We start from the raw sequence: 15,682 nt of genomic DNA on the forward strand, positions 1-15,682 counted from the left end.
AAAAACCACAAATCCTTAAAAATGCATTCCTGGGTTGGTGGGCTCTTTCTGCACAAGTGCTTCTTTTCAAAAACTTGGTGAATAACCACARGATTCCCAAGACAATAGCAACGTAAGAAGCTTTAAAACTTGAGTAAGAGGATGTAAAAAAATTCTCAGGTAAAAATGACTCCCCCRCAAATACTTGCTCTCTTACCAGGGTCCTGAGCATATAGATTTGGACAAACTTGGCTATAAAAGATGTCACAGAGTTTGCTCCATGCTAGGGCTATTTATATGTGATGATTGGTCAGATTTAATACACATCCTTAAGCCTGTCACCAGAAAAAGGTATTAGCTCAGTGGAATTTCCTTAAGGGCATATCTTACCCCCTGCAGCCTACAGGAGACTAAATAAACCGAAGTCTGAAATACCGTTTTACCCCTAGCAGTTKTGTGTCCGGCGGAGACAGAGGGTGGCTTGTACGAAGGCTCCGGGGCACCGGGCATAACCCGGCTGCGATGCACCACCAGCCCCRCGACTCCAGCAGCTCCTCCAGGGAGGACAGTTTTGCATGTTTACTAGCACAACGCACTCGATCGTCCATTCCAGTAAAWAAGTATGTCTCTGGGACAAATACGAGCTGGGGTCTGAGAAGGGGTAAGAAGGAATGGGACCTGAGGAGGGGCTGCTGGGGGCGAGGCGGAGGACGGAGGGAGCCGCACTCCAGTCTGCCTGCCGCTCATCTGCGCGGCTAAGCGAGCACCGCGGAGAGGCATCGGCTGGCAGAATATATCAAAAGGAAATTACTATCCCTCCTGGAGCAAAAGGAAGAGTGAGGAGGGAATTGTGCCTTATATACATACTCTTTCATTATAAGCTGTATCCTAGAAACACAATCAAGCAAAGACACACTTCATTCACCCGGTCCCCAAGTGCTTAACTTATTAGCTGGCTACACAAACTATGAGGTAGATTAGCTGGTCTTCAGAGGCAAAAATGTTATCTTTTTTAATGTATGCAAATGTAATGTAATTGTATGATATTATGGTACATTATTAGTAACTGTAATAATAATTTGTGGGTTCCACATTCCACCCACCAAAATAATTGGCAAATTTCCCAATGATTTTAATAAGACTAGGTTTGCCAGTGAGACTCGTTTCTTTCTAGAGGGAAACAAAAATGTCTTATAAGATTCTGCAGCTGTATGTGACAGCTTACGGCAGAAAATGATCATTGTAACCATTTGAAAATATAGGAAAAATTCAATTAATCAAACGTAATTACCCAACCTGGAGTCAGTCCAGCTCAGAGAATTAATAATATCCACACCTCACTGGGCATCTTTGTGCCAAGAAATTATTTTGATGTATTTTGGCTGCCATAAATATTCAATATTTTATATTAATAACCTGTATGTGTGAAAATATTCTTCAGGACTCTGAAGGAGCAAATGTTGTGAAAGTACTACACTGGCATGTGTTTGACCCTCTGGCACCACACTCAACAGGAGCTATTTAGATATAAGACTACAGCAGGCTTCCACACGCTAAGAAACTGGATGGATAATTTGTTTATTTCCTCTCTAAATGGTAGCTCAAATAATGTTTGTGCTTTCGTTTGCCCAAAAGGTATTTCATTAATTAGTAACCCCATTTGCCATAGAACACCTTACCTAAGAAGACTGAACTTCATGACCGACTGGTCTGGAAAAAGACATTATTGTACCCCGTGCCATGCAGACTGCGGGTGTAAGGAAGGACGGAAACGTGCCCTGTTTTCACGCGTGCACCTTGTGACCCTTCGCAAGTTCAGTTTCTTGAAATCCGTACTCGGAGCGTCCCCCCAAAACTTGCTGCCGCTGCTCTCGGCTCTCTCCTGCGCCAAGGGGCACGGACGCCCCCGGAGGCTTCCCGCTCTGCCGCGGGGATGCCAGGGCGGGGGACGGTGTTCCTGGGTGATGCTGAAGAGGCTTTGGGGCATCAGCAGCAGAACAGCGAAGGGTTAGGGGGCCCCTCTGCGTGTGCATGTCACACCTGCTGTCAAGACAATCAAATTTTACGGTATGTAACTCTGGGTTACACGTAGAAAAACAGGGCAATTACTCATTCAAATACTCTTTTCATACATAGAGAAAGATGTGGTGATTTACCCAGCCTTAAAATAAATCAGTGCCAGCCTGAACAGCCTATGCTTTCTGACTCACAGTTCCTTTTTCTAACTATTAGGAATAGGATAGCGGAGCGAATACTTTATAAAAATTACTCAGTACGTATTTTAATGATATAAATACACATACCTTTTAATGCAAGATGAGAGTGGAAAGAGAATCCTGMTACCAAAAAAGAAAATCGGAATTTTGCAGTAATTTCAGGAGGGGATGGATTATCTCCACAGTATTTGGCAAATATTGTGAAAGCATTTTTAGCTCCCATAGTCCCAACCTGTCTCAAACTTCATTCCTTAGAGCACCATCATATCTTCTACTTCATGGAAACGGCCAAGACCATAGACCGCAGTGGTACGACTGCAGACACACATAACRAAAGGTACACACATGGCTTCCTCATTAGGCAGTTCTTCGTCATTACATTGCTCTCCAGCAGTAAAACTTAAGTGACCCAAGCTGAGAATGATGATCTTTCTACTTAGTGATAATCCAGAATTATCTGATTTATTAAATTGCTCATTGCAGGTGCCATAAAGAGCCTGTCTCTGCAGCATCAGGCTGATTACTCTACTCAGCGAAATAACCTTTTTACAAAGGTAAAAATAAAATCAGGACTATGTCAGAATGGAAATTTATTCACACTCTTGCAGAGATGGATCTCTCGCAGTTACACAGTAATTCTCTTCAAATGTATCAGGGTACTTATGCTATGGAATTTGGTGTTTTAAAAATGAATAAATAGGCTATGCACAAGAAGAATGGCTTCAAATATAAAAGTTCTTGCYGAGAAAAATGTTCTCTGTGCATCTTAATGCAAGAGAAATGATTGCATAACGGAACACTTTGCGTATATCTTATTTTCTATATACAGTAGCAGTAATCTTAACAAAAGATAGAGAGACAGATAGCTATCTAGAGATATTTTAAAGAAGAAAACAACTTTAAGACCTAGTAATCCTTCAYGCTGTGATTGCATGCACCTGTTTTTGCCTCAGCACCGCCTTTCCGTAAATTATGGCTGGCTGGTGGTACGGAAAGACTGCATGAACATTACAAACAATTTCCCACAAATATTAGCTTCAATATTTCAATGAAAGCCTTCAGGCTACTTCTGCTCTCCTCAAAGCTTTCTCCTTAGGAAAGAGGTACACCCGTAACGCAGATTAGTGGCGATGAAGGTAAGATCCTAACGAAGTCAAGCTTACGCTGGTTTGCATCACCTAGCTACGGCGGCAGGTTACCAGGTGGAGGTAGTGAGCCAAGCTGAAATCCTAGGTCCGCTGCTATTTTTACCTGACCTGCTTCCGCGGGGCGCCGCGGCGGGACATCGTCCGGACACGGCTGCGCGGCCGCGCGTACCTCATCCCCCCGGCTTTCCAGTCATAAGCCCAATCCGGGGGAGGCGTGCGTGGCTCGGGAAAGATACCGTTTTGAAAAGCCGGAAAAAAAAAAAAAAAAAAAAGCCCAAACCAACCCTGCCAGAGGTTCATGTTTTACATAAAGCTGCAGATGAGACTTCACAAAGAAAATCTGTGCACTTTTTAATTCTGGTTCAGAGGATTTACATGCTCTTTCTAATGATCTGGGCCTTCAGCAGTGGGTAATGCTTCCCAGTCCCCAGCTTAGTGCTCATGCAAAATTGAAGCAYTTTTGCGGCTGTTTAGAGCCTACAGATGAATCTCAATGTGCAGGCAAAAAGGAATAATGGCTGTTTAGCACTTTGCTAGAAGAAGCCGAGGAAATTATGAAAAAGAAAAAAAAACTATTGAACTTCAAACATCTGTGAAGCCGACGGAGAACATCTGAATTGCGAGCAGCGTGTTTACATTCCCTTTGCAGCACGCAGTGGGGGGTAAGGGGGGGGGCGAGAAATTAACAATAAATGGGTTTATGCATTTTTTTTTAATACACACAGATTTGTTTTTTAAGCTATTGACATAGACATACGTATACAAATATAGATGCTCATGWGTAAGGACCCCCCGCCTTGCCAAGCCCGGCTGCTTTTGCGAAGCAGATGCAATACGAAAACGCCGTATTTCCAAGAACTTGGGGCAACGACAGAGCTGAGCGGCTGGTGCCGCTGTTGCAGGAATGAGGACAGGCGCGACGTGACGCGAGGGGTCACCAGGGAGCTTCCTGAGCTCCCTCCGCTCAGGCCGTCGTGCGCTGGAACAGCAGGCTGGGGGAAAAGCGTAAAGCCCTCACCGTTCTTTTGTCCCTGCTGGTTTGCACGTTACGAACGGCATTTCACAGCCGACTTGGGTATCTTGAAAGATTAAAATAAAAACCGAAACAAAACCAAAGGCAAGCGGCTGCTTTCAGAGAGGCTTCGTCCAGTGCACTGTTGAGTGGAGTGACTTTCAGCAGACAGAGCCGCAGCTCCGGGAATTTACTGTCTGCTCCCACATCCAGCATGTCTTCAGGTCTGCGCCAGGGSAGCAGTCAAAACACCAGCTCCTGAACGCCAAGAGACTTTCCCGAGTTTGTAGCGAATAAAAGAATTATCACAGTAAGGAGCGTGAAAAGACAGCTCGGTGGTCACCGAAGTCAYTCGGCGTGTGCTTGTTTCTGGATATAGCAGAGCTCGTGAGCCCCATCAGCCACAGGGAGTCACTGGGGATGCGAGCAAGTTGCTCCACAGATCCATAAGCCTTTGACGTGAAAAAAGACCCCTTTCATTATGCCAGTGAACACTGTCAAAACTTTCTTTGCAATTTTGGCTGCCTCGTTTCTTCTTTTTTTTCTTTGTACTCATTTTTATTCAAATAATTTCAATACGAGTTTCTACTTTAGTTAAAGAACTAGAGGATGAAAAYTAAATCCGAAAGAAAGCCCGATCCATTTTCTATATATCATTATTCTTACAGCCTGACAATTCTTACTCCCCTTTGAGAGTACGACAGGAATGGCAGCAGAGCCAGAAAAGTGCTCGGTGCTACTCATTACAGTGGCATCATTATCCTTGCGAAGCCAAAAGCAGCAATCAACCGGCCGAGATGCTCTCTAAAATCCAAACCTGGGAGCAAACAATAGAGGAGGTGCCGAGGCCTGAAGATGGGTATTCAGGGTGAAGAAGAGACATGGCACAGAAGAGACTGACAAAAAATGCCCTTTCCACTCTCACAATCAAAATACAAAGAGGGATGAGAAGTTACGAGGAATCATGAAAGACATCTCATCAAAACCTGATGAAAAAGAGACGTACATTACCCTACAGGTGAATATCAATAACGTTGGGACCTATCCCATCACATTGCTCTCTTATGTAGGGATCAGAAATGAATGGGAATGACAAAATGAATAGAAGAGGTGAATCCCTAAAGGCARCATAAAATTAGATCCTGTGTGGGTCAGACTGGTACGTGACAACTAGTTGCCTTTTCCTTACCCTTCAGCAGTGACTGGGTGCCCTATCTGCTTAAAAAGAAAAAAAAAATCCTCACTGCTTCGCTTCTGATCTGTGTGCAACTGTTGTCCCACATAGATGTCTTTTTTTTTTTTTTTTTTTTAAAGAAGAGATTTTTCTCTGCTCTGATTTAAAAACTAATTTAAGCAACAGGGTTACTCCTACCTCTTTTCACAGAATGATTTCATTGCCTAAAGAGCTAATAGAGGGAAAAGCAGAAGATACCACTCAGGCAAGTTTGTAGAGACAGCATGCGAATCAAGGGAACAACATCTGCTTGTCTTGCACAGTCATCCAAAGCCAGGCAGCCTTATACTGCATTTTCAGTGACTGCAGCAGACTATAACTTGGTCTCAGCGAGGAAGATGTCATCTGAATCTTCCATTTCCCCAAATATTTTCAGGGATTTTCATAAAGAAACTACAGATCTACCAATCCTACACATTTTCATATTTAATTAATTGAAAAACCTGTATTTAGAAGACACAAGTGTTCCTGCCTTTGCATTGCCAGGGTGTGACTGAGGGCAGCAGTTTTGTTTCACAGTACTCAAGGCCTTGGCTCTGCCCTCCATTTTTCAAAGTTATTTTCCATTTAGGCCAGTGAAGCAGGATGGGGACTGCAGTGTGTGTGTGTGTGTGTGTGTGTGTGTGTGTGTGTATGTTGGGGGGGGGCACACGACTCGCTTCCCGTTTCAAGCAATGCTGAAATTTCTTGGCCTTTCAGGTGTCATCACCACAGGGGCTCCAGGTCTCTCACGAGAAGGCTTTGCGCTCCAAAGGATGGAAAAAGGAAGCGCTGTGCAAAGTGATGGCTAGTTTGAAGCTGTGGTGGGTGGATTGACGTCTGAAGATGCCCTTCCAGAATCTGAAGGGATTAATGGGATTACAAGTCCATAACACAGGATTTCATGATGGAAAGAAAACTTGAGGGGACATAAAGTATAGGCTGGAAATATTCAAACAGCTATCCTCAAATGGTGCCATAAGCATCCATATTCCTCTTTTTATTATTTTGAATAACTTTATTTCTTCTCCGAGCCTTGTTCTCCTAAAAGCCCACAGGAAACCTTCTGGACAATTAGAAGAACAGCTGTAGAAAGAAAGTTAATGCTGTAATAAGAAATGAACAAATCGCTTTTATCTATTGGTCCAAAAACATTTAGCAGAGGCAAATAACAGAGAAGTGGAGTGGTCTGCACAAAGATACATGGTGACCTAAACATGGAAAATTTGGAACAGGCAAATGACCCTTCTCACAGACCTGTCACAGGAAGAGAGGGAGCGGGAATTACGGGAGGGGGAGCTCCCTCTGGGCCCACCTGAGTCTTCTCCAGTCTGCTACYGAGAACAGAATCTTCCTGGGTTTTGGGTGATGGTTTTGCTCTGCCTATAAGATTTTTTTWCTTCAAGAAAGAAATATCTGGCCCAATGCTCCAATTTTAGGTATATTAATACAATTTTAAGTTACTTCAGGTAAAATTTAATTTCCTTCCTTAGGTCAGCATTCAGACTTTTTCCACTTACTTCTACAAAAATAATCATCATTTATATTCCAAACAGTGGTGACTTTCAAGCAGGTGAGGGTGTGAATCAATTTTGAAGTTTCTAAAACAGCTTGCTATTAGAATATACTAATTACYCAAGAAGTGGAAACTTCTTGTAAAAATGTCTGCAGTAGCTTTGCTGTTGGGTATTCCCTAGATTTGGATCTTCTGAGGACCAACAAAACATGAGAGAAAAGAGCTTTTCTTGTAATGGTGATGGGTGCAGATACCCTGGAGAGGTGCTCGTGAGGCACATAGGGTGAGAAGGTAGCCTGAGGGACATCTAAAATAACAGCAACCTAAGTGTCAAATAGGAAAAAAAAATGTGGGCTTGTTCATATATTTTTATGCAAGGAAACATCCTGTACTTCCCTGGAGAGTTCTAGTTCTCTGGAGAAATGGAATTGTCTGCTCTTTTCATCCCTAGCCGCAGCCTTTCAGACCATACACACAAACATGTTCCACTTATAACACCCTTCCAAAGAGGGGGCACGCTTTAAACTACTGCAGAAAATGAACTGTAGTACCAATTCTAACCCACATCTCAAAACTATTAATAGGAACATTTGGGAAAAGATACATGGACACATTTTTAAATTTCATTGAAATGAGTTGGATTAGGGGAGACTAGAGGAGTAGAAGCAGAGCTAAAAACTGGCAATATGTTGCTGAGAAATAATTGTTTTGAATCAGAGTGCTTGGTGCTTGTAATGGATTTGATCCAATGATAAACAAAAAATAAAATGACTTGTGACAACAGTGGAATGAAAACAATCCTTATTTATGATAGGCAGCTACCCTGACAAATGTAACCCCAAGGTATTCTACCCCAGAGAGTCAAAATATTGCAGGCTGAAGTATAACTGCAGGACATAGCACCACTTGTGATCTCCTTAGTGAAGTTAATAGGGGATACTGGCCAGATTTGTTTGGAAAAAATAGCTTTCTTTCCTGTCTTGTAGACTCTTGAAAAATAATAAAGAGAATTAGGCGGCTACAGCAGGCCAAGATGAGGGAAAAAGAGCTTAAGGGAAGATGATGTGCAGCAAAGGAAATGAGCAATAAGGGAAGGAACGTCTGTGTGTCACAGAAAACAAGTAAAATGGTACCTATCTGCAGTCTTCTCGCAGAGCTGGGCATATGGGGGTGCTTCCCAAATTCTGTATTTCCGCTTCCAAAACAAGTATTTGCCCTCTGCTGATCAAATAAGTCCTGTATTTTTTAAGTAACAATAGCTCTTCCTATTTTTAAAAAAGAAATACCAACATGAAGAAGCACAACTGCTCAAAACAAGTAGGCATATGATACTGTCTGTTGTATGTCCCAGCTTAAATAAAATATGTTAACTTAACAAATAWATTGATGGAGCTTTTTTCATTAGGGCAACACAGCCTCCCAAAAYGTAGTTAAAACGATCAAAATAAATAGTTTTCTTCATATGTTTGTATACATATATAAAAAAAAAGAAAAGAAAGGAAAAGAAAAGAAGAAAATATAAAGTGAAAGAGTACAGCGTGCTGAAAGTGATTTTTCGTCTCTAAAAATGCTGCCGGAACGGCACAGGCAGCCGCTGTGAAAGTCTCCCCACCCTGCCTTGGCCACAACGGCCTGCAAGAGCAGCTCTGAAGGCGCGAGGCTGGCCGTCAGTCTTTGATCTTCTGTTGAGAGGGCGAGCTATTAAAGATTTAGCTAGCAGGATACCGACTCCCCTGACAGGCTGCCAGAATCGTTGCTTAAGGTAACAGCTTTCTATTTGCCAGATCAATACTGACCAGACGTCAAAAGCTCAGTCTGCTTTCATCCAATCTGCAAGTCATCCGAAAATACTTTATTAATGGGAAAAGATAGTGGTGGGGGGTAAGCCCCAGAATCACATTAACAGTTACGTAAAGAAAGACAAACATTCATGTCCTGCATTGGCTGGACCCTCAGGCAAAGYCCAGGAGCCCTTATTCTACCTCGTTGCTATTTGGGAACAGCAAGGAGGTCRTAAGTAAATCCCTGAGCCCTCCTCTCCCTACAGATCCGAGCGAAAAAAGACAGAAAAGGGTAGGCAAACAATAACGCTGGCTGAATTGCCCAATATGTCTATTAAATTAGCACTTAAAGTAATTTCAAATGTTGTTTTCTCCTTGCTTGAAGGAGAGAGATAAGAAGAACGTGTCAGTGGCATTGCAGAGGGCAAGAAAGGGCCTATAGATCATTTCACCTTAACAGTCATGGAGAAACTATTACAATGCATATTCAAATAAAAAAGAAAAAACAAGGTCCCTACAGTCCTGATTTTCCTGTTGTGTATCACTGTAAAGTTGGTTTCTATTTAGCAGCATTAAATCCTTCTGCGCACAAATGTATGGGGTGAAAGACTGTTTTCTGTATGTCTGCAACTCTACCACCACTGCAGAAATGCTTTTTTTTCATGTGAAAATATTTCTCCATAAAAAGCACATATGCAAAATAAAACCTTTTACCACAGTCATTTTCAGAGACACAGTAATTTGGAAAATGTGCACAAATTACTCTAATAATTATTGATGATCTTAGGCTTCCTGTTCTGTGGCAATGGAATTTCCCTGGTCCAAAAAGCACCAGTTCTGCAGGGCTCCTTTTACTTTCTGTGCTGTTATCTTTTATGACAGTCAGTCATAAAATCAAATGTGTTTCCTCAAAACAACTTTCATCTTTGCTTTTTAAAACCAGTGTTCATATTCTTTACATACATTTTTCCATGTTAATGGGAAAATATTTCAGTAAAAACATAAAAAAGACCATGCTCTGCCTTGTACTTCATGAACCTAAGAAATGAAGCTGCCAAAGATGGGCACTAAAGATTTTCAAAGCACCCATTTGAACTTCTTCATGAAAATACTTAGCTTTTTCATAAAGAAGAAAAATTCCAATGAGTCTGAAGATTGAAAACCAGACTTTAATGATCTTCTGGACAGAGCTTCTGGTTTCTCAAGTACCATCCTTGGAATCCTCTCTTTTCAGGCTGATTTAATTAAACAAAGTGGTACTAGAACACCCTGTGACTGTTAGTATTTTCATCCTCTCCAACCAGAAAGCAGCAACTCCCACACAGTCCCTGGGCATGTACTGTACAGCAATGCTTTACCTGCTGTTTAAAAATAGTCCATAGTGCAAAGGAGCATATACCTAGAATCCTTGTTTTGTAACCATGCTTTCTCTGTGTTACAAAGAAAAAAAATGTATCTATCTATATATACGCATATATATATTTATGCAGGAAAAATATACAAATATTTGTTTTTTCTCCCTCTTAAAATTAACCTTCTTAATATAGTCAAGATTTCTATCCAGCAGCTCCCTTAAATGACAAACAAGTTGCACTCTCATCCTATCTCCTGTGTCACTTCTACTGCTGTGCCCTCATCTCTGGTTTTATTAGTGACAGTAATAAATTTGCCTTACAAGAGGAATTAATTATTTCTATGCAAATTCCATTCATGGCCAGTGTTTCCACAGGCTCAGAGTCTGTGAACACATAATCCTTCGCAGGTCAAAACCTGTTTCTCTCTTTCATGCATCATTTACCATCCCAAGAGGATGTACCTCTAGCATCATATCTGCATTTTAGTCCTCTCCCTTTCCGTACAACTGATGCTACAGAAAAGAATGTGTAATAGGTCTTTTATTTTTTTTTCCTCCCAAAATTTTAAAAATTTATTATTTGCCTTGTTTTCCTTTCCTTTGCTTTTCTACCTGAGGAACTAAGAAAGCCTGCTTCAGAAACAGCAGCTGACAACCAACTGAGYGTGCTGCTCCTCTCTGTCTCTGAATGGACCTCCAGCATAGAAAAACCATCAGTGAGGAAGAACATGCCCAGTTTCAGCAGCTCAGGTTGCACAACTGGCCCAGCAGAAATACTGTGTAGGTAGGTCTCCCTTGAGCCAGGGTTACTGCTTACTCATAGCAGTGCTGTGCTACATAACTGCTCCAAGGGCACAGTGACTCCCTAAGGCCACAGTCTCATGCAACATTTTCTCCAGCTCCAGCTGCAGTGGMCATGTTTTGCTGAGTTTCCATGGCTTTGAAGAAGGCATTATTTCAATGCTGTCTTCAACACATTACTTACCCAGGTCTGTACTACTCTGTGTGTCCTCAGCCACGGTTTCTCAGTCTACTTATGGCAAGATGGAGAAACTGCACTCAAGAGCTGCATTCACCAGCCTTTTGGCAACCGTGAGGTGGACTGACAAATTTAGATACGGACAGCTTCACTTAACAAGCTATTAGCGAGACTTTTTTTTTGTGACTCTTATGCTAACAATCTGATGCGCACAGCTTTTCGCATACCCTCCCTTCCCCTCCTGGAAGTCCAGTAGATTAAGTTAATCACTAATTGGAGATGGGTTTTGTTTAGATGTAATTGCTGCTGTTTATTATTCAAAACATTAATTCTCTAATATATTCAGATGATCTCTTTTCAAGACTGGGCTTCTACACTCTCTACTGCAATTTGTTTTATGGCATCATGAAGTTCTTCTAGAATGGGATTTGGGGGAAAAAAAAAGTTTGTACTGCAATGAATTTTGCACCTGTATCAAAAACTACAGTGACCACAACAGTATTTCCGTGTTTTTCTGAGATCTACAAGCTGAACTCCAGAGAAAGGGTGTTAACCTGAGAACCCACCTATGTAACCTATTGCTTGTATTTTGACACAAGCTTTTTACTAATTTGATATTTTTCTTAACAATGTAAATTTCCTCCTACATAGAAGCCTATAGCATGTATTAATCTTAGGTATTTTCAGAGAGTCTTTCTTTTGTCTTGTTATAATTACATTTTTGGAACTTTATATAATGAGGCTTTTTCTCCATCGTTCATCTTATCTGTCATGATCACACCAAATGTGCCTGACATACCAACACTAATACATTCATCCTGTGTAGGATTTGTAGTAGTTAAGTCAGGTTACTTTAAAAGTATGTAGCATTTTCAATCCTTTTATTTTCATATAAGAGCAGTGCTTAATTCAGTGGTTCTGTCTTGTAACTGGGTCAACCAAGATGACAATAACTTGTCAGGGTGTCACCTTTGAGGCACATGATTCATAACTGGTTTCCTAAAGGTCTTGAATTACTGCTGCCATAACAAGAAAGCTAATCCTACTTTTTCACTGTTTACATGAAATGCTAATCTCTCTTCTCACAAAGAAGCAGAAGTCTGAAAACAGTAATTTTGAATCTTACTCTTCCCTCACCTGTTTTGACACAGAACTGCTGAGTTCAATGGAAATGTCTTTTTATTTCCTCTAGGGTCACTCAGAAGAATCAGACCCTTCATTTCCAAAGTTGCCTTTGGCTGTACTGTACAGAAGGCACAATGCAGTTTCTGAATGCCAATGTTACAAAAAGCTTAAAGAATTAACACAGTGATAGCTGCTCTCCTGCTTATCCTTACTCACGCCAGTGGACTCCCACAGGTGAAAAAAAAAAATAGAAGATGTGTTAAGTAACTAGATTTTCTCTTTCTTAAACTTTCTTAGCRTTTAATACATATTCTTATTTCTACAGCCTTACCTCTCTACACCCACTTTCTTTTTTCAAGCTTGGGCTTTTGATCTCAGTGCAAATAAATGAGCTGAAACAAATAAAACCCAGTACACAAGAGACTTCCAAGACATCTGGTAGAGTTATTTTTCTAAGTAATTAGACCAAGTTGTGGTGCAATTCCCAAATGAAAGCTACCTTCTTGCTTGATATCCAGTTATTTTTCACAGCCCTCAAGACAGCACTAAGTCCCACTTCTCTCCTTGCATATCACAAGCTCTATGGATTACCGGTCTTCCCAAATTGGAACAATCATACCTTTGACACAGACTTGTTTACAGCTCAAGTTTCTAAACCTCCCCCCCTTTTTTYGGTACTATGAGGGTCCTATTTGTCTTCCATGAATGTCAGCGGGATTTGTGATATTGATTGAGGAAGGATGGGGTTCTTGGCCTTTTTTCTTCTATTCGTTGCTAAGCTAACGTAGTTCTCCTTCATACAGACTCAGTGGARCAGAAGGAGAAGTATAATGGAGTAATAGGCAGTTGCTTGCCTCAATACCCTGTTCTAGGCTGTGCTCCCACGTGCTTTCTCCTTCTTTTTTGCTGTTAACTGATTAAATTTCTCCTCTTTCTCAACATCTTCCTAGGAAAACACCATCTTCCTAGGAAAACCCAAATGCTTGTCAGCACTTTGGCAAGAATGTGTTTTCTCCTCTGTGACTGCAACACAAGCAACATCATCCCTGGGCATATGTGACACACGAGAGCTGAACAAGGAGTTGACCTGGCCAAGTAGTCCTCTTTTGCTTTTGCTTGGTTTTGTGTTTTCAAAATATAACTTTGGTTCAAACTGAGCATGGTCCTCTACAATCATGTTTTAGTAGCTGACATGGACGCAGACATCACCTCTGTGCTATGACAGCTAATTTCAGCAGTTCCAGGCACAGAATTCAGACCTTTGTTAAGGATAAAGAGAAGTAGCTGTCCTATGAATACCTGCTAGATTGCAAAGTTGGGCTTGATATGAATGCATTTTAACTTTCTCCCCTCTCATCACTCCCAAGATACAACACAAACTCACCAGAGGTTTCATCTACTCTCTCATCCACCACATGGTCCTTCTGATGGACCCATTCACTGTTGCACTTAAAATAGATCTGCGTGGCAGGGCTCGCTTTGCAGTGCAGATTCACAGGCTTGTTCTTCACAATGTAAGCTTCTTCAGGTTCAATGAGGAAGTGGGGCAACGGCTCTGGAGGATCAGATGGAAAAGTTTCTGGAAGCTCATGAAAAAAATCATCATCTGTAAAAACAAGACAGAAAGGACAAATGAAACAACCAAAATTCAGCTGTTAAAGACTTAAAAGCACTTTCTGAAAAATTCAGAAAAGTGTTATTTTCAAATAAAAAGCTATCTTGGGAGAATTACTGGACTGAGGTGTAAATGTACAGTTGTTTTCAGACTAGAAAACAGAAATTGTTCTTTACATCCTAAACATTGATGTGATAGAAATGTGCATATTCACATGACTGGTCCTTTGTTAACATAACTGGCAATGCTAGTGGTAAAACATTACGTTAGTACTTGGAAGAGTTGCCTGCAAAACTGTAGAAAGAAATAATGCAAAAGTTTGGAGGCTTCAAGGTTGCACTTTTTAATACTGACTTATCATTCTGTTTAATCAAGTGCCTGCATGTAGCTAGTAATGGCTGAGGATGTTACAAATAGGAAATGGAGCTTTTCATTTAGCTCATCAATTTGAAATTTACTCTAAGGGCAAAAGACTGAATGTCCAGTCTGTGGCTCTTTGTTCAGTCTCTGATTTTCTTAAGACTGCTAATGAAAATGCAGTATATTATACAGTATACAGTATATTGGTCTATTCTGCAGTATAGTCCGTGTGGTCCTGGCTATGGAGAAGAAGCAAGGGCTGCGACATAGAGCAGAGCAGCCGCAAGATGGCACAACTCTGGACCAACATGGACTCATGCTATCGACTTAAGGAAGACTCTGCACTCTCTAGTGCTGCCAGGAATGCATAAAGTCGATATGAGAAATCTGGAGAAAGTGGAGGTGAGGGAAGGWGAGGAAAAGAATCCAGCACTGAGAACATCTAATACATGCATTTTCCCTTTTTCTTCTCCCTCCTCTTCACAAATTTCCTTTTTATATCCCTCTACCCCTTTCTATAGAGGAAATCTTCTACACCAGAAAGCACCAATTCAGTGGAGAACCTGGCTCTTGCCGTGCCCTTCCCCTGCTGCTGTCACTGCGCAGGGACGCTGGAGACACTCACGGCAGCAAGGGGACGGGGGAGCACCAGCTATTGACAGATCCATCAGCAAGAAGCCGACAGGCCTGAARGCCTTATTCAATCTCCTCTTTTCCGCCTCTGAAGCAGTTATCCTTATACACAGTGACAGAAATTGCTGATGATCAATAAAGCAGCCCAGAACATCAAACTAAAAATACTGCGAAGGCTGGCTATCTCCTCGTCAGTCTTCACGAAGACGAAACGTCAGGCAGCTCCCTTCCCTTGCTCTGAATATACCCACGTTGTTGGGTCTGCAATTACAAGGGGCATGAGAGGCTCTCCTTCCAGTCACCGCTTTTACCGAGAGACAAGAAAGAACAGTAACAGCTGAAGGAGCCTGGAGGAGAAGGCAACGCAGTGCCCATCTACATAGCTATGTGGAGTCACACCGTACATCTTTATTAGGGATGGGAATACCTTACCTCGCAGAAGGTTTTGTGAACCTCTTGAACTACTTACAAACAGAGCAAGCGCAGTTCAAGTTCACCAATTCCTCCTTTTTTGTTCCCCCGCGTACTAAATTAAAACTACTCCTGCCTTTCTAGGTGTCTCATTTTAAAAGGGTAACACGCCYGACTCACTACCTCACTACTCCCTTAGAGTTACTAAAACTGAACTGGTGCAAGGATAGAAGAGTGAGCCACTAAATAAGGTCCGGTATTTTTCATGCAGAGGAAAAACTTATGACACACAGTAACAATTCAACTTCCACCTCCAACTAATCTGGTCCACCTAAACACC

General features: G+C 41.6%; 1 protein-coding gene across 1 annotated transcript in view; it reads right to left on the minus strand.

Moving 5' to 3' along the window:
- UNC5C (unc-5 netrin receptor C) overlaps nt 1-14,616 on the minus strand; it is a 95,848-nt gene extending 81,232 nt beyond the window's left edge. Inside the window, exons 1-2 of the mRNA XM_085306654.1 lie at nt 14,607-14,616; nt 13,708-13,929 (exon numbers count right to left, since the gene is read on the minus strand). Coding sequence (XP_085162780.1) covers nt 13,708-13,929; nt 14,607-14,616 — 232 coding nt within the window. The remainder of the gene's footprint in view (nt 1-13,707; nt 13,930-14,606) is intronic.
- Between the last annotated feature and the right edge of the window lie 1,066 nt (nt 14,617-15,682).

This window comes from Rhea americana, unplaced genomic scaffold, assembly GCF_003343005.1.
Source record: "Rhea americana isolate MKP2758 unplaced genomic scaffold, rheAme1 scaffold_244, whole genome shotgun sequence".
Lineage (NCBI taxonomy): Eukaryota > Metazoa > Chordata > Aves > Rheiformes > Rheidae > Rhea > Rhea americana.